This window comes from Triticum urartu, chromosome 3 (genome assembly GCF_003073215.2).
Source record: "Triticum urartu cultivar G1812 chromosome 3, Tu2.1, whole genome shotgun sequence".
Classification (NCBI taxonomy): Eukaryota; Viridiplantae; Streptophyta; class Magnoliopsida; order Poales; family Poaceae; genus Triticum; species Triticum urartu.
The window spans coordinates 110,584,590-110,609,483 of record NC_053024.1 but is presented as its reverse complement, the minus strand read 5'-3'; the positions used below and the strand labels follow the sequence as shown (position 1 = coordinate 110,609,483).

Below are 24,894 nucleotides of genomic sequence, written 5' to 3'. Positions count from 1 at the left end.
AAGTGTTCGAAGATCGAGGAGGTCTCAATGTGAGAAGAAGGAAGAGGGGCAAGAGCTCAAGCATGGGGATGTCGAGGCACCCCAAGTAAATATTCAAGGAGACTCAAGCGTCTAAGCTTGGGGATGCCCCGGAAGGCATCCCATCTTTCTTCAACAAGTATCGGTATGTTTTCGGATTCGTTTCATTCATGCGATATGTGCAATCTTGGAGCGTCTTTTGCATTTAGTTTTCACTTTTCTTTTATGCACCATGCTGGTATGAGATAGTCCTTGGTTGATTTATAGAATGCTCTTTGCACTTCACTTAAATCTTTTGAGTATGGCTTTATAGAATGCTTCATGTGCTTCACTTATATCATTTGAAGTTTGGATTGCCTGTTCCTCTTCACATAGAAAACCGCCATTTATAGAATGCTCGTTTGCTTCACTTATATTTGTTAGAGCGTGGGCATATCTTTTGTAGAAAGAAATAAACTCTCTTGCTTCACTTATATCTATTTAGAGAGATGACAGGAATTGGTCATTCACATGGTTAGTCATAAAATCCTACATAAAACTTGTAGATCACTGAATATGATGTGTTTGATTCCCAGGGCCGGCCCTGAGGGGGGGGGGCGGCCGCCCTGGGCCCCCGAGTAGGAAGGGGCCCCCAATTGATTTGGTTTCCCTATATACGTGTGATTGTTTGGCGGTCGATTGATTCTCCAAAAGGAAACAAAAATTAATTGATGGATTAGCACGCGGTGCAGTCTTCTCCGCTTAATACTCTTTCTACCCAATTGGCAACAAATCAGCGATGCCATGAATGACGGCGCCCCGCCCACTCGTCGAATTGTAATTTTTGGCTGCTAGGCACCATTAGTGGAAGAAGGTAATGCGGTTTCCAGATTCCCATCAATCTTCTCTTCATCGCAATTTTTTTTTCTTTCTATTCTTGTTAGATCGTTCGTTTCCTGAAGATTATCCTCGTACATCTCTCTTTCTCACACTCCAGTTTTTTGTATTGATTGGGATTAGAAAATAGAAACTTGGACTTTTGTTCGTGACGCAGCAGCAAAATCTTGTGATTTTGATTTTTCTAGTCATCCAGGTACCTTGTTCCATGCCTTTCTTAGCACTTTTATTTAATTAGCAGTACTCTTAATTTCTTGTATCATATGTTGTGTGCTGATTAGCAAGATGCTATCCAGAAAGAATCCATCTGATAATTGAGGAAAAATATGCATATGAGTTAGTTGAGTCCCACATGAGTTGTTGGCATTTTTTAGAGCAGATACAAGTCCTCTACGGATTCCCTGCAAAAATAAAACAGTATTTCTACTGCTAGGAACTCCAAGGAGTTAGCTTTAGTTGTTGTTCAAGAACAACTAGTGAAAACTATAGGAAGATAAAAAATTAGTAGGCATGATAGTGCTACTAGTTCACCTAGTAATAGAAATATATACAGTACAAGGGTAGATTGACAAGATCGATCAACTTTTACTGTGAATGTTTGTGACCCCGGTTTCTTAATATTCAAGAAGGCAAGGCACCATAAATTACAGTCTGCCGAATATTTATTTGCAGTTGAAATAAACAGAAAAATATGCATATGTTTATGCGGCTTTAGGGCCCCTTCGTGTTGTCTCGCCCCGGGCCCCGGAAATCTCAGGACCGGCCCTGTTGATTCCTTGCAATAGTTTTGCGATATAAAGGTGGTGATATTAGAGTCGTGCTAGTTGAGTAATTGTGAAATTGAGAAATACTTGTGTTGAGGTTTGCAAGTCCCGTAGCATGCACATATGGTGAACTGTTATGTAACGAAGTTGGAGCATGAGGTATTTATTGATTGTCTTCCTTATGAGTGGCAGTCGGGGACGAGCGATGGTCTTTTCCTACCAATATATCCCCCTAGGGGCATGCATAGTAGTACTTTGCTTCGAGGGCTAATAAACTTTTACAATAAGTATGTGAGTTCTTTATGACTAATGTTGAGTCCATGGATTATACACACTCTCACCCTTCCATCATTGCTAGCCTCTTCGGTACCGTGCATTGCCCTTTCTCACCTCGAGAGTTGGTGCAAACTTCGCCGGTGCATCCAAACCTCGTGATACGATACGCTCTATCACACATAAGCCTCCTTATATCTTCCTCAAAATAGCCACCATACCTACATATTATGGCATTTCCATAGCCATTCCGAGATATATTGCCATGCAACTTCCATCATCATCATATACATGACTTGAGCATTTATTTTCATATTGCTTTGCATGATCGTAAGATAGTTAGCATGATGTTTTCATGGCTTATCCGTTTCTTGATGTCATTGCTACGCTAAATCATTGCACATCTCGGTACACCGCTAGAGGCATTCATATAGAGTCATATCTTTGTTCTAGTATCGAGTTGTAATATTGAGTTGTAAGTAAATAAAAGTGTGATGATCATCATTATTAGAACATTATCCCATGTGAGGTTATCAAAATAAAAGAGGCCAAAGAAGCCCAAATAAAAAAAGAGGCCAAAGAAGCCCACCAAAAAAACAAAAAAACAAAAAAATAAGAGAAAAAGAGAGAAGGGACAATGTTACTATCCTTTTACCACACTTGTGCTTCAAAGTAGCACCATGTTCTTCATATAGAGAGTCTCATTGAGTTATCACTTTCATATACTAGTGGGAATTTTCATTATAAAAGTTGGCTTGTATATTCCGATGATGGGCTTCCTCAAATGCCCGAGGTCTTCATGAGCAAGCAAGTTGGATGCACACCCACTTAGTTTCAGTTTGAGCTTTCATATACTTATAGCTCTAGTGCATCCGTTGCATGGCAATCCCTACTCCTCACATTGACATCAATTGATGGGCATCTCCATAGCGCGTTGATTAGCCGCGTCGATGTGAGACTTTCTCCTTTTTTGTCTTCTCCACACAAACTCCACCATCATATTCTATTCCACCCATAGTGCTATGTCCATGGCTCACGCTCATGTATTGCGTGAAAGTTGAAAAGGTTTGAGAACGTCAAAAGTATGAAACAACTACTTGGCTTGTCATCGGGGTTGTGCATGATTTGAATATTTTGTGTGGTGAAGATGGAGCATAGCCAGACCATATGATTTTGTAGGGATAACTTTCTTTGGCCTTATTATTTTGAAAAGACATAATTGCTTTATTAGTATACTTGAAGTATTATTGTCTTAATGTCAAATGATAGACTATTGCCTTGAATCACTCGTGTCTTAATATTCATGCCATGATTAGATTACATGATCAAGATTATGCTAGGTAGCATTCCACATCAAAAATTATCTTTTTATCATTTACCTACTCGAGGACAAGCAGGAATTAAGCTTGGGGATGTTGATAAGTCTCCGTCGTATCTATAATTTTTTATTGTTCCATGCCAATATTATACAACTTTCATATACTTTTGGCAACTTTTTTATAATATTTTTGGGACTAACATATTGATCCAGTGCCCAGTGCCAGTTCCTGTTTGTTGCATGTTTTTTGTTTCGCAGTAAATCCATATCAAACGGAGTCCAAACGGGATAAAAACTGACGGAGATTTTTTTTGGAATATATGTGATTTTGGGGAAGAAAAATCCACGCGAGACAATGCCCGAGGGGGTCATGAGGTAGGGGGCGCGCCCTGGGCCCTCGTGGCCACCCCGTAAGGCGGTTTATGCCCTTCTTTCACCGCAAGAAAACTAATATCCGGATAGAGATCGTGTTAAAATTTCAGCCCAATCGGAATTACGGATCTTCGGGAATATAAGAAACGATGAAAGGGCAGAATCCCAGAACGCAGAAACAGAGAGATAGATCCAATCTCGGAGGGGCTCTCGCCCCTCCCACGCCATGGAGACCATGGACCAGAGGGCAAACCCTTCTCCAACCTAGGGAGAAGGTCAAGGAAGAAGAAGAAGGGGGGCTCTCTCCCCCTTACTTTCGGTGGCGCCGGAACGCCGCCGGGGGCCATCATCATCACCGCAATCTACACTAACACCTCCGCCATCTTCACCAACATCTCCATCACCTTCCCCCCTCTATCTACAGCGGTCCACTCTCCCGCAACCCGTTGTACCCTCTACTTGAACATGGTGCTTTATGCTTCATATTATTATCCAATGATGTGTTGCCATCCCTATGATGTCTGAGTAGATTTTTGTTGTCCTACCAGTGATTGGTGAATTACCATGATTGATTTAATTTGCTTGTGATTATGTTGCTGTCCTTTGATGCCCATCATATGAGCGCGCGCGTGGATCACACCATAGGTTTAGTTGTATGTTGATAGGACTATGTATTGGAGGGCAAGAGTGACAGAAGCTTCAACCTAGCATAGAAATTGATGCATACGGGATTGAAGGGGGACCAATATATCTTAATGCTATGGTTGGGTTTTACCTTAATGAACGTTAGTAGTTGTGGACGCTTGCTAATAGTTCCAATCATAAGTGCATAGAATTCCAAGTCAGGGATGACATGCTAGCAGTGGCCTCTCCCACATAAAACTTGCTATCGGTCTAGTAAAGTAGTCAATTGCTTAGGGGCAATTTCGCAACTCCTACCACCACTTTTCCACACTCTCTATACAAACTTTATTGTTTCTTTATCCAAACAGCCCCTACTTTTTATTTGCGCGCTCTTTATTATCTTGCAAACCTATCCAAAAACACCTACAAAGTACTTCTAGTTTCATACTTCTTCTAGGTAAAGCGAACGTTAAGCGTGCGTAGAGTTGTATCGGTGGTCGATAAAACTTGAGGGAATATTTGTTCTACCTTTAGCTCCTCGTTGGGTTCGACACTCTTACTTATCAAAAAAGGCTACAATTGATCCCCTATACTTGTGGGTTATCAGTTATCATGTCAAAACTAGACTATTGCTTTGAATAATATAAAAGTCCAAATGTTCATGCTATAAAGAAAAGAATATGAGATAACATGTTAGGCAGCATTCCACATCAAAAATTTTGGGGGCCCAGGCGTGCCTTGGTGGGTTGTGCCCACCTCGAGTGCCCCCCTGACCGCCTCTTTGCTCTATAAATACCTCAATATTGCAGAAACCCTAGGGGAGTCGACGAGTGTCCGCCTCTTTGATCTATAAATACCCCAATATTCCAGAAACCCACCTTGGGTGTCCGTAGTTAGTAGTTAGATGGTTTCCTCTCTCTCGTTTGATTATCAATACAATGGTCTCTTGGAGATCCATATGATGCAATTCTTTTGCGATGTGTTTGTTGGGATCCGATGAACTTTGAGTTTATGATCAGACCTACCTCTTTTTATCCATGAAAATTATTTGAGTTTTTTTGATCTCTTATATGCATGATTGCTTATAGCCTCGTATTTCTTCTCCGATATTTGGGTTTTGTTTGGCCAACTTGATCTATTTATCTTGCAATGGAAAGAGGTGCTTTGTAGTGGGTTCGATCTTACGGTGCTTGATCCTAGTGACAGAAGGGTAACCGACACGTATGTATCGTTGCTACTAAGGATAAAATGATGGGGTCTATTTCTACATAAATAGATCTTGTCTACATCATGTCATCGTTCTTATTGCCTTACTCCGTTTCTCCATTCACTTAATACACTAGATGCATGTTGGATAGTGGTCGATGTGTCGAGTAATAGTAGTAGATGCAGGCATGAGTCGGTCTACTAATCTTGAATGTGATGCCTATATAATAATCATTGCCTCAATATCATCATGATTATTTGAAATTCTATCAATTGCCCAGCAGTAATTCATTTACCCACAGTTTGATATTTTTTTCGAGAGAAGCCACTAGTGAAAACTACGGCCCCCGGGTCTCTTTCTCATATTATTTGCCTTTGCGACCTATTTTTATTTGCCTTTTATTTTCAGATCTATTAAACCAAAAATACAAAAATACCTTGCTGCAATTTATTTTATTTGGCGTTCGATCTATCAATATTTATAACTCTATCACGTCCGTCTGTCAATTTGTGGCACCGTTACCCGAAAGGGATTGACAACCCCTTTTACACGTCGGGTTGCGAGTATTTGTTATTTGTGCGCGGGTGTTGTTTGCGTAGTGTTGCTTGGTTCTCCTATTGGGTTCGATAACCTTGCTTCCATTACTGAGGGAAATACCTACCGTCACCGTACTGCATCATCTCTTCCTCTTTGAGGAAATACCGACGTAGCTTCAAGCCGCATCAGCCGCTACCACAGGAGGGTGGATAAAAGATGTCTTGCAAGTTCTTTCCATAAGCACATATGACTATTTACGGAATACATGCCTACATTATATTTGTGAACCGGAGCTAGTGCCGTATCGCCCTAAGTTATGACTGTCACATGATGAATGTCATCCAACAAATTACTGATCCAATGCCTACAAATTTATATTATATTGTTCTTGCTAAGTTACCACTGTTATCGTTACTGTTGCACTTGCTACAAAACTATTGCTATTACTGCTACCATTAATATTGCTGCCGCTACTATTATCAAAACTATCATATTACTTTGTTACTGATTACGTTGCTGCAGATAATTAATCTCCAGGTGTGGTTGAATTGACAATCAGCTGTTAATATTTGCAAATATTTTTTGGCGTCCATGTGTCGAATCTATAAATTTGGGTTGAATACTCTATCCTAAAAAACTGTTGCGATCCCCTATACTTGTGGGTTATCACGTCTCGTCGTTATCTTTCCAGTCGTGTATCATTTGGGTCAGTCCAGCCAACGATTTCTAAAAATTTATGAAAAAACGGTCGTTGCCACTCGTCGTCTGCCATACCATTTTTAAAATTAATTTAAAACTGCAAGAAATCTCAAAAGCATTTTCTACATATCAAAGTTGCGCCTTGTCTGTAGCTTTCGAACGGCGTATCACACACCTCGTTTCGATAAACGGTAAAAAAATCAGAACGAAAATAGTACCAAAAATGCAAAAAAAAATTAAAAATAGAATTCCGTAATTTAATAATTTTGAAACTGCTGTTAAACCATAACGAATTAGAGAAAAGTAATATATATAAGTTACACATTGACGATATGTATCCAACGGCGTATCATTTGCTTCATTTCGATGAGCGATTTAGAAAAAAGCGAAAATACGTTCACTGCCACTCGTCGGGCGCCGCACCGTTTTCGGTACTGCTCTTAAACTGTGATGAATCTCCAAAAAGAAATTTAACATAGCAAAGTTGCGCCTAATGCATAGCTTTCCAACGGTATATTACATGCTCATTCTGACAAACGATTTAAAAATTGAAGGAAAAACAATACCGAAAAAACCACGTGTAGTTTTTTGTGACGGAAAGTTCACTCACATCAGTACCGCAGCGCTCTTGCTTCAACAATAATGTGCCTTTGCGTTGATGGTGCAGTTCGAAAGTGTTAGCAGAATAACTATTCTCCTAATATTAAGAGAATAGACCAGTATATATATAGGTGAATTATGTGGGACACCTAAGTGTCTAGGCACCTAGGCCTGTTATGGCGGCTAATATCATTAGTGCATGGTGTATAACCCATTAAATAATGGCTTTCCATATTTTGTTTGCATGCAATAGTACCTTTAATGGTTATTAATCTCTTTCCAGTTTTTTTATTGATTTCATAGCAATAATTCCTTCCCAAAACAAATTTGCATGATGTTTAAAAAAACCATGGCGTGTCTATGTATATACAAAAGATATATTTAATTTTTAGGGTATATGGCATTTTAAGTAAATTAATGCCATCAAAATTAAAAGATATATTTAATTACTTGAAATGCTAGATACCCTGAAAATTAAATATATCTTTTAATTAATTTAACCCATCATTAATTTACTTAAAATGCCAGATACCCTCAAGTGAAGTGAAAATTAAACATATCTTTTAATTATTTTGACTCGGCATTATATTTTAATTTTCAGGTATCTGGCATTTTAAGTAAATTAATGCCGGGTTAAATGTCGTAGTAAATCAAAAGATATATTTAATTACATTCACTAGCCATAAAAAATCGTCACCAATGCAAATATAGGAAACTACAAAGCAGCATATTACATGCATTGGGCATCTAAGTTGGCCACCGGTGCAAATAAACGCGACAGCAAAACAAATCTAGAACTGAAAACACTTCGGCAGAGCTCAAGAAACGATATCCCGGATACCCACCGTGCTGGCAAGAAGGTTAGCAAGTTTATTAACTTTATCTTGTTTTACGCTAAAATCCTTCAACTCTTGTTGTTGCACCAGAAAATATGCATATGAATTCTGTAGAGACTTCCTCGCTCATTTGGTTTCTTGTCGCAGCACAGTTGATCGATGTCTTTCAGCTTGTAGTTGAGACTTAAAAAGCCGAATTGATCCAAGCATCGAGTTCGAAGAGTTTGTGCCAGCGGTAGTGGCCAGTAACTGAACACTACATCAAGACAGGACTTTGAGTTGTCTCACTGTCTTCAAAATAGTTTTATCAGCTTTTTTGAAGACCAGCAAGGTGTCTCACAATCTTGAACATTATTTGCTTTACTTCCTTTACTATTGCATAATGGGGTACTCTCCTTCAATATTTTGTCGGCATTCTAAAAAAGGAACAAGAAGACACATCATATGTTTAGCATGTAGTACATAAAACTCATTTTGGTAAACCAGTTTAGTAGTAAGGTGGACAAGATTATACTAACTTGTCTTCTATTGCAATGTAATGCATAATAACAGCATGAAACAAAAAAATATGTGTACTATGATCATTGTATTGTCTATATCATCCTAGTTTATGTTTCCAAAACAAGATAGTGGCATAGTTCAAATCATATATGTTTAAGACATACTTCTATCATCCATATTACACAACTATCATCATCTCTTCGCCGAACTAATGCACCTATACAACTGACAAATATATTGGGTGTGTTGGAGACACAAGAGACTCTCTGTACTTTGATCGCAAGTTTGTTCGAGAGAGAACCATCTTCATCCTACATCTCATATGGATTGATAAATAGGTCATCCACTTGAAAGAAATTTGTCATTGTCCTACAAAACTCTGTGTTTGAAGACCCAATCAAGTCTACAAGAATAAAGATGCGCAGTAGACATCATCGCCTCATGGGAGCGTGACCTATGTCCTATGGGGGGTCATCGAGAGGGGTGCATGAGGCACGATGCACTTGGGAGTGCGGCCGTTTCTGGAGTCCCATGATTCCCGACTAGTCTGAGCCTTACAAGTCTCTCGGACCCTGAGCTCTCGCCCTTTGCTTGCCCTCCTGAAGTGACTTGGAAGAAGAGGGTGACCCTCCACTTGAGTGTATTTAAGCGAGTGTGAGTGAGTTACATGCCAACGGGGGGCTTTATATAGCTCAGGGATCCTTGACAAATGACCAAGGCTACTCTGGGTGGGTAGAACTAGGTAATTTTTTTTCCTTTAGGCCATGTGGTCCTTATTGGGCTAGGAGGTGTGTTGTGGCCCATTAGTGGCGAAATCCCTACACTAGGAGATACCTTGCTTGGGCATGGACACATTTGCTCCCTTATCCCCTCCTTCAACTTATTCTTTTCTTTTGTCTAAAAAAACATATTCTTTCTTAGGGTCTTATTTCTTTGACTGGTCTTCGCTGGTGATGTGGCACTCCACGCAGGACAAAGGTGACACCTTAAGTAGGGTAAATTCACCACCATTTGGTATAGATATAGATATATATCTACATAGACTTACATTTTTTTGTGAGTGCCATTTTTCACTGTGTTTCGAAAACACTCACTCAAGTTTCCTTCGTAAGAAATGGCACTCCTTCCGTTTTATATCTACTTTGCATGTAGCTTTGTCCTAAGTCAAATTTTATAAAATTTGACCAAGTTGTTATTTTGCTAGTGACTTTTTTAGTAAAATTGAACCAAGTTTATAGAAAAGAATACAAAGATTTATATTAACAAATATATGGTATATGAAACTGTATTCAGTGATGAATTCAACAGTATTGATTTAGTTTTTTTGTGGTGAACAATATTGATTTAATATTTTTTTGCGGACAACAATAGATACATCAATTTCTACGACAGGTAATTCAGGATGGTGTGAGTAGATTTTAATATTTTGTTGTAAAGTTGGTCAACGTTCATAAAGTTTGACTTAAAACAAACCTAACATGTGAAGTAAATAAAAACCGAGGTAAAAAGAAAACAACCATTCGAGCTCGAGCGGGCTTTCATTCGGCAAATGAAGTGCGCGCCGTAGGACCCTCACCCGGGCACGGGCCGCGCCAACAAAACAGGGGAGGCGGGAAAACCGCCCCCCAGCCCCAATCCAATCCCGCGCCCGCGCCCACTCCCCCTTCGTCTTCCCCCGCCGCTCCCCAATTCGAAACCCTAGCAAGGGTTCTACAGCCTTCCGGATCGGGAGCGGAGCCACCGGACGATGGCCGACGGCGCGCTGCTCGACCTGCTGCCCCAGATCCACGCCCTCTTCTCCGACCAGCTCCGCGTGGTAACCATCGGAAATTATCCCCCCCCCCCCCCCCCCCCCCCCCCCGCGTCTGCTGGCTCAATCGCCGCTCGACGACTCGCCCGTTCGATCTCGCGCCGTCTTGCTGTCTGCGCGGGGCTCCTCCGCGCGGAGGATCAGGGGAGACGCGATTTCTTGGATTCCGCTGGTTGTATTGTTCTTGCTGGCTCGTGCTGGCGCGAGTGATTTGGGTTAGGGTTGCGATTCCTGTGAGGTGTACCTTCTGGTGATTTTGGTGCAGATAAAATGGTCTCGTGGCTCCTTCTGGGCCAACGCATGATTATGTGGGGATTTTTCGAAAGAAAAGGAAACAGAAAAATATTATTTGTGGTGATTCGCCGTGCATCTGCACTAGTTGGATCCATTCTCTTTTTATATGATGAAAATGTGCCCTTTTCCACTCGTGCACAATTTCTGCATGGATTGTAGAAATAAGCCTGGATTCCTTTGACGACTACGTAAGTTTAGTGTATCATTCTCCGTCAATGTTTGTATATGTGGGGATTTTTCAAAGAAAGGAAACGAAAATATTATACTGTGGTGATTTCTGATTTGTGGTGCGTTTGGGCTAAGTCAGGTTTATTTTTCTTTTCAATATATGCACAATTTCTGCATCGATTGTAGAAACAGGGCTAGATACCTTTCTCAAGACGACTGGCTAAAATTACTATAGTCCTCTCTGGGGGTGGGGTGGGTTAAGCTAGTTGCTGTGCTCAGTTTACAACTGACAAAATTATTTCAGCATGAAAATCTCATCAAATATGGGCATGAGATAACATCCAATGTGATTGCACTATGAGTTGATTCAGATTTCAGGTTGATTAAATGACAGTGTGTTACTCAAGCTCCATACGATGAATCATTGTTTTGTCTTCTCACTTGAAGTTTTTTTATGTACTTGTTTGGTGGTTGCTCGTTGGCCATTGTTCAGTCTGTCCTGATTGTTTACAACACGGCTAACATTCCCAATCTCTATGTCTTCTGACAGATTTCGTACAAATGGCTAAGCCGGAATTTTTCCGTGTCATCAGATGACGCCAAGAGGTGATAATTGACTTTCTCTTGTCATTTCCACTGCATAACTATAGCATCATGATCACACCTGACTAGTCTCTACTGCTCTCCAGGCTGCTTCAGGAGTTTGTCAACAAACATGGAACTGATCACGAAGTTATTTACAGTGTGTCTGGGTGGTTAAAGAACAATCCTCAAAATTATTGTGTAAAACTCACTTCAGGCCCTAAACTTGAAGGTAATGTGGGGAATCGATTTTTTCTTTTGTGTGTGTGTTGTGTGTGTGTGGGGGGGGGGGGGGGGGGGGTACAGTTCTTTAAGTTACGGCATTCTGTTTATGATTAAGGTGATCATGTTTGTTGGAGTTCAGAATAAAAATATAGAGTATTTACCTTACCTCTCCGCACTCTAGTAATATGTTGGTTTTAAGAGCCATCCTTCCTTCTAAACAGTTTTCTTTGTATGATGCAGAAGCAAGGCGGGCATTTAAGGATTCTTGTTCAGTTCAGGTTTACAGCATACAGGCTTGTATTCCAAAAGACACTGCTGTACTTTGGAATCCTGAATTTGTGCAGGCAGAGGAGCTTTTCAACCAGCCATTTGATGAAGAAAATTGTTTGAGAGATAATCCCCCCCCCCCCCCCCCCCCCCCAAAACCATGTGTAGACATACTTACAAAGGATTTGTAAGAGAAGACATGATCAAATGTGATTAGTATAGAATGTGTGAGAGAGACATGTGGGATATGTTATAGAGAAAAAATATATTAAATAGTATTTTCTGAATCACATTTTGTGTTTTAAGCATCTCAATATTTTTCTCAATATGTATTAGAAAAGCATGTTAATGTTATATGATACCCTTCCCTTATTGGGGTTCTGAATTTGGTTGCTTCTGAATTCTTGCACAGGTTTTGTGGTGTAAGGAATTCTTTTGTCAAGCGAACTACCACAGGGAAGCATGTGAACTCAATGCCCCCAAAGCCTACAAATAGTGTTGTAGCACCTGCAGTGCCAAAACCTAGTAGTGCTCCAAAAGAACAATCTTCTATTGTTCGACAGCAAGATCTACCTGGACCATCCGATCCAGTGAAAGGAATGAGCATTAAAGCTGAAAAGGATAATGCCTCGGTCTTGGATAAAACTGTTAATGCTCCGGCTGTCAAAGAGCCATCAGTCGCTGTGCATGCAAATAAAACCAAAGCTCAGAACGGGAAGACCCTGCCCAGTAATGGTGCATCCCTGGCTACCATGTGGGGTCGTGCATCAGCAAAACCCAAGGCTCCAGCTGTCACTAAAGCTACAGATCTACCAAGTGTTGCTGGTATTGTCTCACAAAACCTCATCTTTTAATGCATGTTGCTTTACTTTCTTGCATGTTGATTCCAAGTGCATATATCTAGTCATGTCTCATCAGCTGCCGTATATGCTACTAAATCTGCTGCTCTTTTCTTGGTACGAACAATTAAGAAACCTTTTCCCTGACTTGCTGCATCAAAAACTAAATCACAAGCTTCTGATAAGAAACTAGCCACATTGCTGATGAAATTGACATGCTGTAAGTATTTCCAGTTACAGCCAATGCACAGATATGTGCAAAAGAAGAAGCAGACGCTGATAGCAGCGATGATGAAAAAGGTGCACACTACAAGCGGGCCTCTAATGGTGCAAGCAACAGAAAGAGAAGAGCGATCTTTGATTGTTCAGACGATGACGATGATGACGATTTTGTAGCCATTGCATCTCCAGAGCCACCAAAACAGTGTGCCAGAAATCCTGTCACTGAAGCTGCACAAGACAATATATCAGAACAGAAGAAAGTGGAAAGCAAACAGGATACAACGAGCGATGTGAAAGGCTTCACAAAAAGGACCGATTCTGACCTTACCTCTGAATGTAAAACCAGAAGTGACAGTGCTACCAATGGTTCTGGGATTACCTTAAAAGAAAAGGCCAAAGATCCACCAAACAAGAAGGATCAGGCTGCTGAGACAACTTCCACCTCACCTAAAAGAAGGAAGGTTTTGAAGACACGTATAGATGAGCGGGGCAGAGAAGGTAGAGTTAAACTCTATCCCGTGAAACATGTCATGCATTGCTCTGCCATGCTTATATCATTTACTCCCTCCGTCCCAAAAAAGTGACTCAACTTTGTACTAACTTTGTACTAAAGCTAGTACAAAGTGGAGTTACTTATTTTGGGACGGAGGGAGTACTTAGTTTCACTGGCTCCTAAATAAGCAAAAGATAGAAATGCCTTGAAAACTTAAATTCCCCTTACTGCAATTGTACCGCGTACCCTATTTTTTTGTAAACAACTGCATGTTAGTTGTTGTTGACAACATGTTCAAATGTAGAAGCTTATCAACCAACTGGACATTTTGTGTAAGCAACTTGTCTTATTTATGAACATAAAAAAAACTTGTCTTATTTGTGGTCAATAGTCTTTTTACCTCAAGTATAAGATTGTGCATCTAATATTGTAATGCATATGTGCGAAGTCTGCGAATTTAATTGAAGATGTCACAGAGCATTTTTTGTCAACTAATTCCGTGGCTTGCATCATAGCTTTTTTAGCTATTTCTTTTGCTCAATTCTTCCATCTGCTTTGAATTCCCGTGATTTGTAAATCCCTGAAGCTTTGCTCATATTCTATTTTAGTAACTGAGGTTGTCTGGGAGGGCGAAGCTCCTGCAAGTGACAAGGCAGAGAAAAATGTTACCAATACTGATGCCACTAACAGGTAATGTGCTGTTTTTCATTCTGTACTTTGTGAAATTCTTGATAACTTTATGTGCTCATTTCACCTTATAGTTTGATGCCACACGCTGTTGCTGTTGGTACTGAAGCAGTTATCTTTAGGAACTGTCCTCTTCTTTAGTTCATAGGGCATCAGAGCCCATCAAGGAATATGAATTGATTTAGTGTGTAGTCTTCATTATGCCACTGACCATCTATCATGCACAATAGAAAGAAAAACACAAATTCAGACCTCTAACAGGAGCCTTACCCATCTAGTTTATCAGTGAGAAGACTAAGTACATCGGATGTCACAACAACTTATATTTTGCACATTGAAGCTCTCACATATCTATCGCTTTGTTTGATCTGTTGTTAACCTGAGCTAACGCACCGGTTCTTATCCATCCCACTGACAAATCAACCAATTTCTGTTTTGTGCCAGGCCAACTCTTCCAAGCAAGCCACAGCCAGCAGCTAACACTGACAGGAACAATGCTCCAAGTAAAACAGCAGGCGGCAAGAAACCTGCCAAGGCTGCCCCCAAGCAAGGAAAGAACATAATGTCATTCTTCAAGAAGGTATAATAAGCCCCCGTAACCTTCCATCTGATAATGAAGCCATTGATTGAGCAAACGGTCTCTTTCCAAGCACCCGTTGCAGCTGAACTGGCTACACCTGAATATCACCTCGGACAAGGACCTGTTCACCAAGCAGCTGTACGTTGTAGCTTTTCTTTCACGCAAGCTGTAGCATTTTGTGTTGTACTCCATTAGTTAGTAGTGGTTTGTTCTTCCCGATTCAGAACACAAGACGAGCTAAAACCGCGCTTGCTGCGTGGTCGGTAGGAATCCTGCTGAGTTAACTGAATGGTCATCTTGTTCCGGAATTCTCACGCTGTACATACTATCTCGTGTCTTTCTGCACATGCACGGTGAGGTTAGAGACAGAACACTTGGTTCGTGAAAAGCAACCGCATGGGCTGACGATATCGCTTTAGGAAAACTTAGGCGCGCATGCAGATACGCAGCGGATGCCTACTTTCACAGCATGGTCGGATTCAGACTAAATATACACCATCCTTTTGGTGAACAATATGGGCGCTACCTGCTGTTTCTGACACATGCACTGTTGCTGCACGTTCCACGTGTGGTTGGGTTCAACTTAGCTGACGCACCAAATCAACCTCCGCCAGTAAAAAAACACACCACCTCCTTACTGAATCAACCATCGCCCATTGGCACCGTCCGTTCCCACAAGTGGCAACGAGAAGTAAAGGAGAGGGCGAGACGAGGAGTGAAGCACAAGGAAAGCGCGAGAGTGCCAACAGCAGCGGTATGATCCTGTCGTATCTTTCGTTCCCGTAATCTACTAGCGTGATTCTCACCGCCGAGCCGAGACGTGGCGGAGAAGGCTGACCAGAGTCGTCCGATTCCGAGCCGGGCTTCCGTTCCCAACAACCTGCCATCGATGGCAGCCATCGCCTACGCATCATGCACGCCGCCCGGCCCGGCCACGGCGCATGGCATGATTGCGCCACGCCGGGCTAAGCACCGTCATTATCTCGCCGATAAGGCCGAGAGAGAAAAAGAGCAACAAAACTGTCATCATCGAGGGTGGCTTAAGATGACAGCAAACGGCAGCGGTACAGAGAGATGGTAGTATGAGGAGGATGGCGAGTCGACCAAAGAGCCTTTTACCACTACTGGTCTACGTCGCCTCTGTGCATGCCGCATGCCGGCATGCGTCAGGTCTCGTCGGTCTCATCTACAGACGTGAACGTGCCAACTCTACCGAGTTCTTTTCTCCATTGTGTGTGTGTGTGTGCACCGTTGCACAGGCAATCCACGCTCCAGACGACGGTGCATCGACAAAACAATCGAGTTTATTTATGGTTGCACAGGCGCCTGCGCACTGGGGCCCGTGTAACCACTGCGTTCCAGTATCCTTCCTGCTGACCGTGTATCCGTCGGGGAAACAAAGATCTCGCCGCACGCTGCAGCTATCAGATTTGCTTTACCAAATTCTGAGACTCACTGGCCCACCCTGTCCGTCTCACACGATACCTTTTACCCCTGGGCCTGCGGAGACGAGCACGTCACCGTGTCGTGCCGTCTAAGAAAATCCGTCTCCTCCCCTCGCATCCGACATGACGCCAGAGTTTAAGTACGTGCCCATCGACGGCTCCCATGTCTTCGCTCATCACAAATCTGCAGTTTTTTTTTACAGATATCTGAGTACAGATATAAGTAGATGCAGACCTACATCCACACCACACCACCACCATACAGATAAGGGCAACTCCCAACGGCAGATCACCAAATGAGGGACCGGTCATCCAACCCTAATAATCATCTAATGTCCCGGTGATTCAAAGTCGAAACAGACCACGCACAAACACCGGCAAAAATGAAGAGAAACAGACGAAATTTAAACGAAGTTCGATATCTTACAACCAAACGAGCAAAAAAGAATAAGGTCAACCTAAATTTAAATCAATCCTAACTAAAACTAAGCGAGGTACTACACAGTGAACTCGCAGAGGTAGCCTGCGAGGCCACCTGCACCTTTCGTCGCCGTCCAAGCCGTCGTCGTCTGATCTGCTGAACATGGTCACCAAGATGTGGTGGGTAGCGGTCTCTGCTCCTTCTCATACGGCATTAGTATGTAGCAGTGCTCGATATCCCACACAATAGGATGTGTTTGGAATTTCCATTTGGGTACTCATTGAGGGCAAGATCCTTTTGTACGGCCGCAACGTATGATAATGGCGATCCTCCTTGCATGCTTGCTCTCGCACCCTCTCCTTCGAGAGTCTGCCTGTAGGGGAACCGACAACTAGAGCGGCACCAAGTTTAGGAAGCCACCCCGCATCCGGAGCCTTGCGTCGGCGACCAGTTCTTTGTGTCGGACGTCTTGTCCACCATGGCGGCTGGAGGTGTGCGGCGGCCGGTGGATGCGTGGGAAAGGATGAGGGTGCGGGTAGGGTTTAAGGAGGAGAGGCCTGGTCGGCTTTAAAGCCAGAGTAAGCTTCTTGGTCACAATCCCGCCATGAATGCAGGTAGGCGGGAGGGCAGTCTGCTAGAGTGAATGTGGGTAGGCGGAAGGCCGGTCTGCGAGAGTGAATGCAGTCAGGCTGGAGCAGACGCAAAGGGCGAGAGAAGGGTTTTGGTCCTTTTGAATGGGCCCCGGCTTCAGAGTCCGATGTGGCAGATGTCCGGGCCGCCCCAAACATCCCCACTTTGGTGCCGGTTTATGGAATTTTGGACCTATCCGGACAAATTTGCTGACCACCGTTGGATGGCCAAAATGGACGATATGAGCATAAGCACATCACTATCGAAGAGAACCTTATATCCGTTGGAAATTCGGTCTTAAATAGGTCACACATTCTATCAATTAAGGTTTGATCTCTGATGGATTAGAGATACCACTATTCACAACAAGCCAACCATAGACTGTACATACATATAAACGATAGCAATTGAATACATAACAAATTTAGAGACCAAAACTCTACAGGAAAGAACGGTACTATCAATGAGATGGCTATCTTATAAACTATAAAGTGTACTATTTCACCATAAATTTTGAGAAAGACAGGACCTCATGATGTTTGTCTTTTTGTGTTTGTATTTTTTTGTCCCCTACATGATCTCTAAACAACAGTTTTGAAATGCACCAGTCATACTTTCTATAGATATCCAGGATTCCTGGTGTCTCGGCTCATTAGTTTTCTTGTTTCTATATTTTAAAACTAATGTGAACCGAAAGAGCATGATTAATTTTATAGATGTTGTTGTTCACCTAAAAAAAGGCAACTTCATTTGAATAACCAGACGGTATGTTTTTTTTTATGAAGACAATATGTTTTTCCTAACATATTGTAGATGACCCCTAAAAAAACTATTGTACTCCCTCCGTTCTAAAATAGCTGACCCAACTTTGTACTAACTTTGTATTAAAGTTAGTGTAAAGTTGAGTCATCTATTTTGAAACGGAGAGAGTAGATGACAAATGATGGTTTGCTCTTTATATATAGACACTGTCACGTAGTATTATAATATGCAGACAACATGTATAATACAGCGCACAAGCACATATTCTTGCTTGGTCTTTTTTCCGCTTCACTATAAGTCATGGGCCGAGCTAAATGAAGACATGAGTGTATATCTGTAGAAACATTATTTTGGCTAAAAGCTTGTATACACATAGGCATATTGAACAAGATACATCAAATGAATTAGAAGAGATTTGAGTAGAACTAAGATTTTAAGTGGACTCTGTACCCCATTGTGACTCCGCCAATGCTGAATGTCCAACTAACATAGTACCATTGAACATGCACCCTTTTTGGTTGTATCCGTCCCTTCTTAAACTTTTTTTGCGAAAAATTGTCGATCTATTCATTTTCAATCATGACAGTACAACGAACACCAGAAAATAATGGTTCCTTCTTAGACTTGAAGTGCATTTCCTTACGTTAAGACAAGCCTTTGACCAATAACTACTTTCGAAACACAAGGTTTATGTGACTCCCTCTAGTGTCAAAAAAGCCTTACATTATATAACGGAGGGAGTATATAAAATAATAGTGTAGCATTGAGATAAGGACAGTGATATTTGGCAACCGTGTGACAGATTGCAAAAGTACCAACCCATCTCCCACCTTGCGATCCCACGTCCTCCCGAACAGTCCACCTCCTTCGATCCCGCGTCCTTCCCAATTTTCTGGGCTGCTCCTGATCCCTGCACAAAAATAGGTAAAAGAAACGGCGACCTCCTACCCTTCGATCCCACGTCCTCCCGAACCCACGTACTTCGATCCCGCGTCCATCCCATGTTTTTTCCTGAAAAGAGTACAAATTCAATAAGGGATTGGTGGGGGATTGAACACACGACCCACATAGTAAATTTGGCAATAGCATCCAGTTGGGCTAGTCGGCTCTACTAACTACAAACAATTTACACACTAATTGTATCTTATTGAGACAAGATTGAACAAAAAAGGCAGTAACTTAAAATTCAAACCGGCAGCCCAACTAGTTCGGGTATTAGGACTATGCACCCTAGTTCCGTATATTTTTCTACATGTTTCACACCGGTTCACAGAGTTCACAAACCCGAGCGTCCCTTTCCCTCCTTTTCAGATGCAAAATACCATGGTGTCTGCATCTTTATTATGTATGGGGTTCATCTTTTATCATGCTAATTACATAGAAGTTACCAGGGTATGTTTTTGGTCAAATATTACTGTGGTGTTTGTACTTAAGTTAATAGATATGCTGTTCGTATATTACCATGCTATTTAGATACAAGTTTTCGTGGTATATTTTTCAACAACTCCTCCCCCCTCCCCACAGTAAAAAATGTTACCGCAATGGTTGTAGTTAAGTTATCAGGTATGGATTTGGTTTATTACCATATAGTTTACATAGAAATTATCGAGGATATGTTTTTCAACAACTTTTCTCCCTTGGTCAAATTTACCGTGGCGTTTGTACATACGTTATCAGGTATACGATTCATATTTTACCGTGCTATTTTCGTACAAGTTACCGGGGGTATGGCTTTCAACAACTTTCCCCCCTTTGGTCAAATATACCTAGGTGTTTGTATGTAAGTTATTGTCCATGTTGTGGAGATGCGCCTCCGGACTCGGATTCGAATTCTCGAGCACCTCCATGAGGCCGCCAGCTGACCAGGATTCTCGATTTGGGGCCTCAGATAGGATGATAGGGTGAGGGAATGGGAGGTTATGCTTTTCATAAGTCCGTGAAGCATAATTTATCAAGTCTGTGAAGCATAAATTTATCAAGCCTCAGTTTGTACATAATTTATCAAGTCTGTGAAGCATAAATTACCATGATATAAGCTTAAGTTAGAGAAGTTATTCCCCGCAAAAAAAGTTAGCGAGGTTATGCTTTTCAGCAACTCTTTCCCGGAGCCAGTGTTACCACCGGATTGGTGTGTAAGTTATCAGGTGTGCGTTACGTACGTTACCACACTATTTATCCAAAAAATGATGGCGGATATGTTTTCAACAACTCTTTTTTCTGGGTCAAAATCGTCCAAAGTTATTAATGTTTGTACATAATTTATCAAGTCTGTGAGGCATAAAATTACCATGATATACGCATAAGTTAGCGAGGTTATTCCCCGCAAAAATAAGTTAGCGAGTTATAATTTCCAGCAAGTCTTTCCTCAGGTCAAAGTTACCATGAAATTTGTGTCTAAGTTATCAGGTGTGTGTATGTATACTACCACACTATTTATTCAAAAAAATGACGGTGGATATGTTTTCAACAACTCTTTTTTCTGGGCTCAAAATTGTTACCACAGTAATTGTCAACAGTTTTTTTCTGGGGGCCAAAATGATCCTCATTACCTACCGTTCTTTTTACCACCCACAAACTGCTCAACACGAGCATGGCAAAAAAAGTCAGAGATAAAAAAAATTGGGCAAAACCAGGGATCGTTCCTGGTGGGCTGGGTTATGATTCATAGCACTAGCCACTTGGTAGTAGTTAGTTTCATGTTGTCATATCAGCGCGAGGTCTTTTATAGGCAGACATGCATTAGGCTTTACTTGGTCTGTAGCCATGGCTGCTGCTCGTGACGGAGCTTCACCATGAATTACCAGGCTTTCCCTTGGCGTTTTGGAGGCGCGCGGGGGTGCGGATGAGCACATGCATGGTGCAGCGGGGCGCGGCCTTGCGTGCCTGCTGTGTGTGCACCGGCCGAGCACCCATGCTCGAGCTCAAGCTCATGCATGACGGTCTGCGCTCGGGTGCATACGACCAGGGCGAGCGGGAGGAGGAACGGCGATTCTCACCGCACTCGAATGTGAGATCGACTTGGATAGAGACAGGCGAAGAAGCCGGTGAGGAGACACTGATTGCCGGAAACGGCTCTGCCGAGGAGAAAACGACAATGGCGTGGTCAGTTCCAACGTCCTGTGGACAGACTGTTGCGCAGGAGGACAACGGACGTCGCAGCGAAGCTTCCCGTCGACGAGGTGTAGGACGAAAAGGACCACAACAGCGAAGCGAAATTAGCCGTGCGGGTCAACGCCCAGGCCACTCACACCCGCAGTCGAGCAACTGCCCCCGCGCGCATATCGCCAGCAGGCAGCAGTCGCACGATCCCGATCGAAGCACCCCGAGATCGTGTGGTGGTTTTGCAATCTGCCACATAGTTGCCATATACATATTTTGTTGAGATAAAAGCAGTTTGCAACCCCGCGCCAAAAAAAAGGAAAGCTTCCCGCGCAAAAAACAAAACATTGTGGGATGGATCATGGTTGTCCCACAAAATATGAAATTCACACCTCAATGACATGTGGGGCACGGACTACCCCAGGGTGTGGGCGTGGGTGCGCTGGCCCATGAGCAGGGACCCACGGGTAAGGCCTGCACGTGATGGATCGGACTGGAGCAGGAGCCAGAGGCACATGGGTCTAGGACTCTGCGTAAAAAAAAAGGTCTAGTACCGCCAGGAGGTCAGGACGTGGGCCCGCGCATGGTAGTAAAAAGACAAGCATATAGGGCTGCGACAGGAGGAGTACGCAGGGTGCATAGCCGTTGAGCTAGGAGAGCCTCGGATTCGGGGGACATGTCTCGGCCCGGCTCCACGCCACTCACTGCCATCTGGGCCCCATGCCACCCTTGCCCGCAGCCTTTTGTTCCTCCGTTTACACACGAGAGCACGAGTTGTGCAGAATTTCTGACCCAAATCAGGGAGCATTATTTTTCATTATTTTTGTTACTGTCATCTCGTCTGCACAGCTCTTCGAGTTCTTTGAAACGGTGGTACTAATTCGCTATGCCTTTTTATTTCAGATTGAAAATTGCAACTATCATTAGTAACTAACTGGAATGGATGCATTGTTATTATTATGGAAAGGTGAAAACCCAAGAGGAATAGTACTTGTCCTAGTCAGAGGGCAGCTTTCCGGGGCATGCACATTTCCAGTTCTCTTCTCTGGCTGCGCTCTGGACCAATTTTTTCATGATTCATCCATGACCCAAACGCGGCAATTATCATCCACAGCTTTCAGGTCATTCGGTTATTCATTTCCCATGCACACTCAGAAACTCCAGACCGGACAATAATATTCTCCATCTCATCCTGAACATGAACCATACTCTACTACTAACAAACTTCACTTTCTAAAGAAAAGAAGAGACGGCGCAGCTAGCTAGCCATGATACACAATCAGGCACGGAAGGGTCCAAACGGCCCTCCGCCGGAACCAATCATCCCGGCTAGCGTTGCATGGCAGGGACAGCCAGCGAGTGTGACAAAACTGCAAGCTCTTTTACATGAATCCATCCTTCAATCTAATGCAATATCATACTCGCCTACGACTACGATCGATCGGCTTAATCATGAGCTCGGCAGTTCGTTGCGCGGTACGCTCGATCGATCATGCCATGGCCATGGCCATATAATGCTTCCTACTCCAATTCCTCCAGGATCACGTACGTACCTTGCAGTCAAAGCATGCAGCCAAGGCTAATCATCCCATCTAAGCCCGCGCTTATCAACTTGTGCAAGACCGTCGATCATGACCATCGCTAGCCGCCGCCGCCAACCAATACTTTCATAAGCCTGGCCTACCTCATCAGCTTCGGCTAGTACACCACCGATCAACGCTGGCGAGGAACGTATGAATGATCGCGCATGATTATGTCTAAAGCAAACGTATGTTTCGTTAATGATTGATTGAGAACTGAAATTTTCCGCCGCGTCGGAAGAAATGTCCCCCTTGTGCGTTCTAAAGAAAAAAAAGTACGGTGTGCACCGACGAGACGAGGAGCACTCTGTGGCGAGGTTTTGTTGGCCGGTCAGTCGATCGTGCGTGATAATTCGGATTAAGATATGTACGTACGCATACCTCGTTTTAACAGGTCGACATCGGTTGGAAAAGCGGGGAATTGATTAACAAGTCGACCTAGATCGTGTTTGTTCTTTGACTGTGGTCTATATTGCGGTAGCCCTAAAAAAAACTTTGTAAAGCAGTCCCGTTTTCCTTTCCTTCGTAGCACTACAGTACTACCAGAAAGAAAGAAAGAAAGAGAGAGAGAGAGAGAGAGAGAGAGAGAGAAAACTGGAGATGTTCAGTCTGCTGTCTGCTGTCAGCGCAAACGAAATGCTCTGGCTTGTTCATCAACCCCAGACACGTCCCGAGGTTTTCTGTACCGGCACGTGCTCCGGACGAGCGACCGATCGGGAGCACGTGTGAACGAGCTTCGTTTTCCAAATTAAACGCGGCGAAAGCACATGATCACCGCACGGATCTACTAACCACGAATTCGGGGCGGACACGCACGCACGCACGGCGTGTCCTTTCACTGGCCACGTACGCGCGGTGCTTTTCCACGGATTTAATCCGGGCTTCCATCAGCCGCTAGCTGTTCGATGCACGCACACGGTGCGCCGACGATGGCCTCTCTACCAGGCTTCCCTTCCCAGAAACTTGAACGGAAAGCCGCCGCTGGCTGGCGACCGGCGAGGGTGAAATGATCAGACGAGCGAGCAAAACGTACGTCGGCGTGTGCGCACTCCCATGGCAGAAAGGCCATGCATGGAGCGTTGGAATGATAAGGATTCGCCGGGTGTTTTTTTTCCCTTTCTTTTTCTGGCGGTCTTTATGTTTCTTTTTTCTTGAACATTGGAGTATGTTGCTTTTAAGCTATAGTAGCTGGTGTGGTCATGATCGAGTGCCGTCCGGCCGGGCGATCCCATGTGACAGAGGCCGGAAAGGTAAAGTACCATGTTTATTTAGCTTTGGCCCACGTCTTGGCTTTTTTTTTAACATCAGTACAGACACAAAGCGCTCATATACACGCGTATACACTCATCTTTATAAATGCACACACGCACATCATATTTCTATGAGCATCGTCGAAAGACTGAGCTGACATATTATCTTAAGATTTACGAAATCACCGTAGACGCCTCGTCGTCGAGGGGAGCGTCTTCTCCTACTGAATGCACATCGTCGAAAATCCTGAAATAAATGCGAGCATCATGATTTGAATCCTGATGAGCTAGGGATATCACAATCCTTTTAACCATCCAACCACAGATTGGTTTGCCGGCCCACATCTTGCCTGCTTTGAGATAGTGTTCTCAAATGCACTCACCCTGGGCCCTGTCCCGTGTCATCTCATGGCCCATCATGCTGGGCTTCTCTTTTTGGTTCAATTCGATTCAATGGCTCGCTTTGAGTTTGATTGGCTACAAAGATAACGGAGGTAGGGCTAGGGAGAGGACTAGGACTAGTAGGTGGCCATGAACATCTCCCCTGTCTCTCCCAAGAGAAGGAAAAGAGAACACCTGGGAGTAGATAATGTGATGTGTGGTGTGGGTGTTTGCATATTTCTGACAAAAGATTCACAGATGACATGTCCACAGCTTTCGTCGCCTCGCCTAGGGGCTAAATTTCGTGTTTTGACTTTTTTCTAAAATCTATTCGAGATTTGATCCTAGTTAAAAAAAATCAAGATCTAACCCTTTTACTACTGTCAGAGACCATAACGGTAGGGTATAACATTCTATCATCAAAGACCGTGGCGGTAGGGTTGCATGCCCTACTGCCAAAATCCGCCTAAGTATTGAACACAGTGTATGCTCGTGCTTACCATCAAGCACTTTAACGATAGAGTTGTGCAGTCT

At 43.1% G+C, this 24,894-nt stretch overlaps 1 protein-coding gene across 1 annotated transcript; it reads left to right on the top strand.

Moving 5' to 3' along the window:
* The first annotated feature begins 10,173 nt into the window (after window positions 1-10,173).
* On the top strand, window positions 10,174-15,113 carry LOC125543177 (protein IWS1 homolog A). The gene is made up of 8 exons (XM_048706431.1): window positions 10,174-10,441; window positions 11,448-11,503; window positions 11,587-11,711; window positions 11,945-12,102; window positions 12,382-12,796; window positions 13,045-13,530; window positions 14,134-14,215; window positions 14,657-15,113. The coding sequence occupies exons 1-8, from the start codon at window positions 10,373-10,375 to the stop codon at window positions 14,796-14,798; spliced, it is 1,533 nt and encodes a 510-aa protein (XP_048562388.1). The 5' UTR covers window positions 10,174-10,372; the 3' UTR covers window positions 14,799-15,113.
* Window positions 15,114-24,894: the final 9,781 nt, after the last annotated feature.

Coding starts and splice junctions, on each gene's coding strand:
- LOC125543177 (XM_048706431.1), top strand. CDS start 10,373: ATGGCCGACGGCGCGCTGCTCGACCTGCTGCCCCAGATCCACGCCCTC. Junction 12,103..12,381: donor AAAATTGTTTGAGAGATAAT/CCCCCCCCCCCC, acceptor GAATTCTTGCAC/AGGTTTTGTGGTGTAAGGAA. Junction 13,531..14,133: donor AGATGAGCGGGGCAGAGAAG/GTAGAGTTAAAC, acceptor ATTCTATTTTAG/TAACTGAGGTTGTCTGGGAG.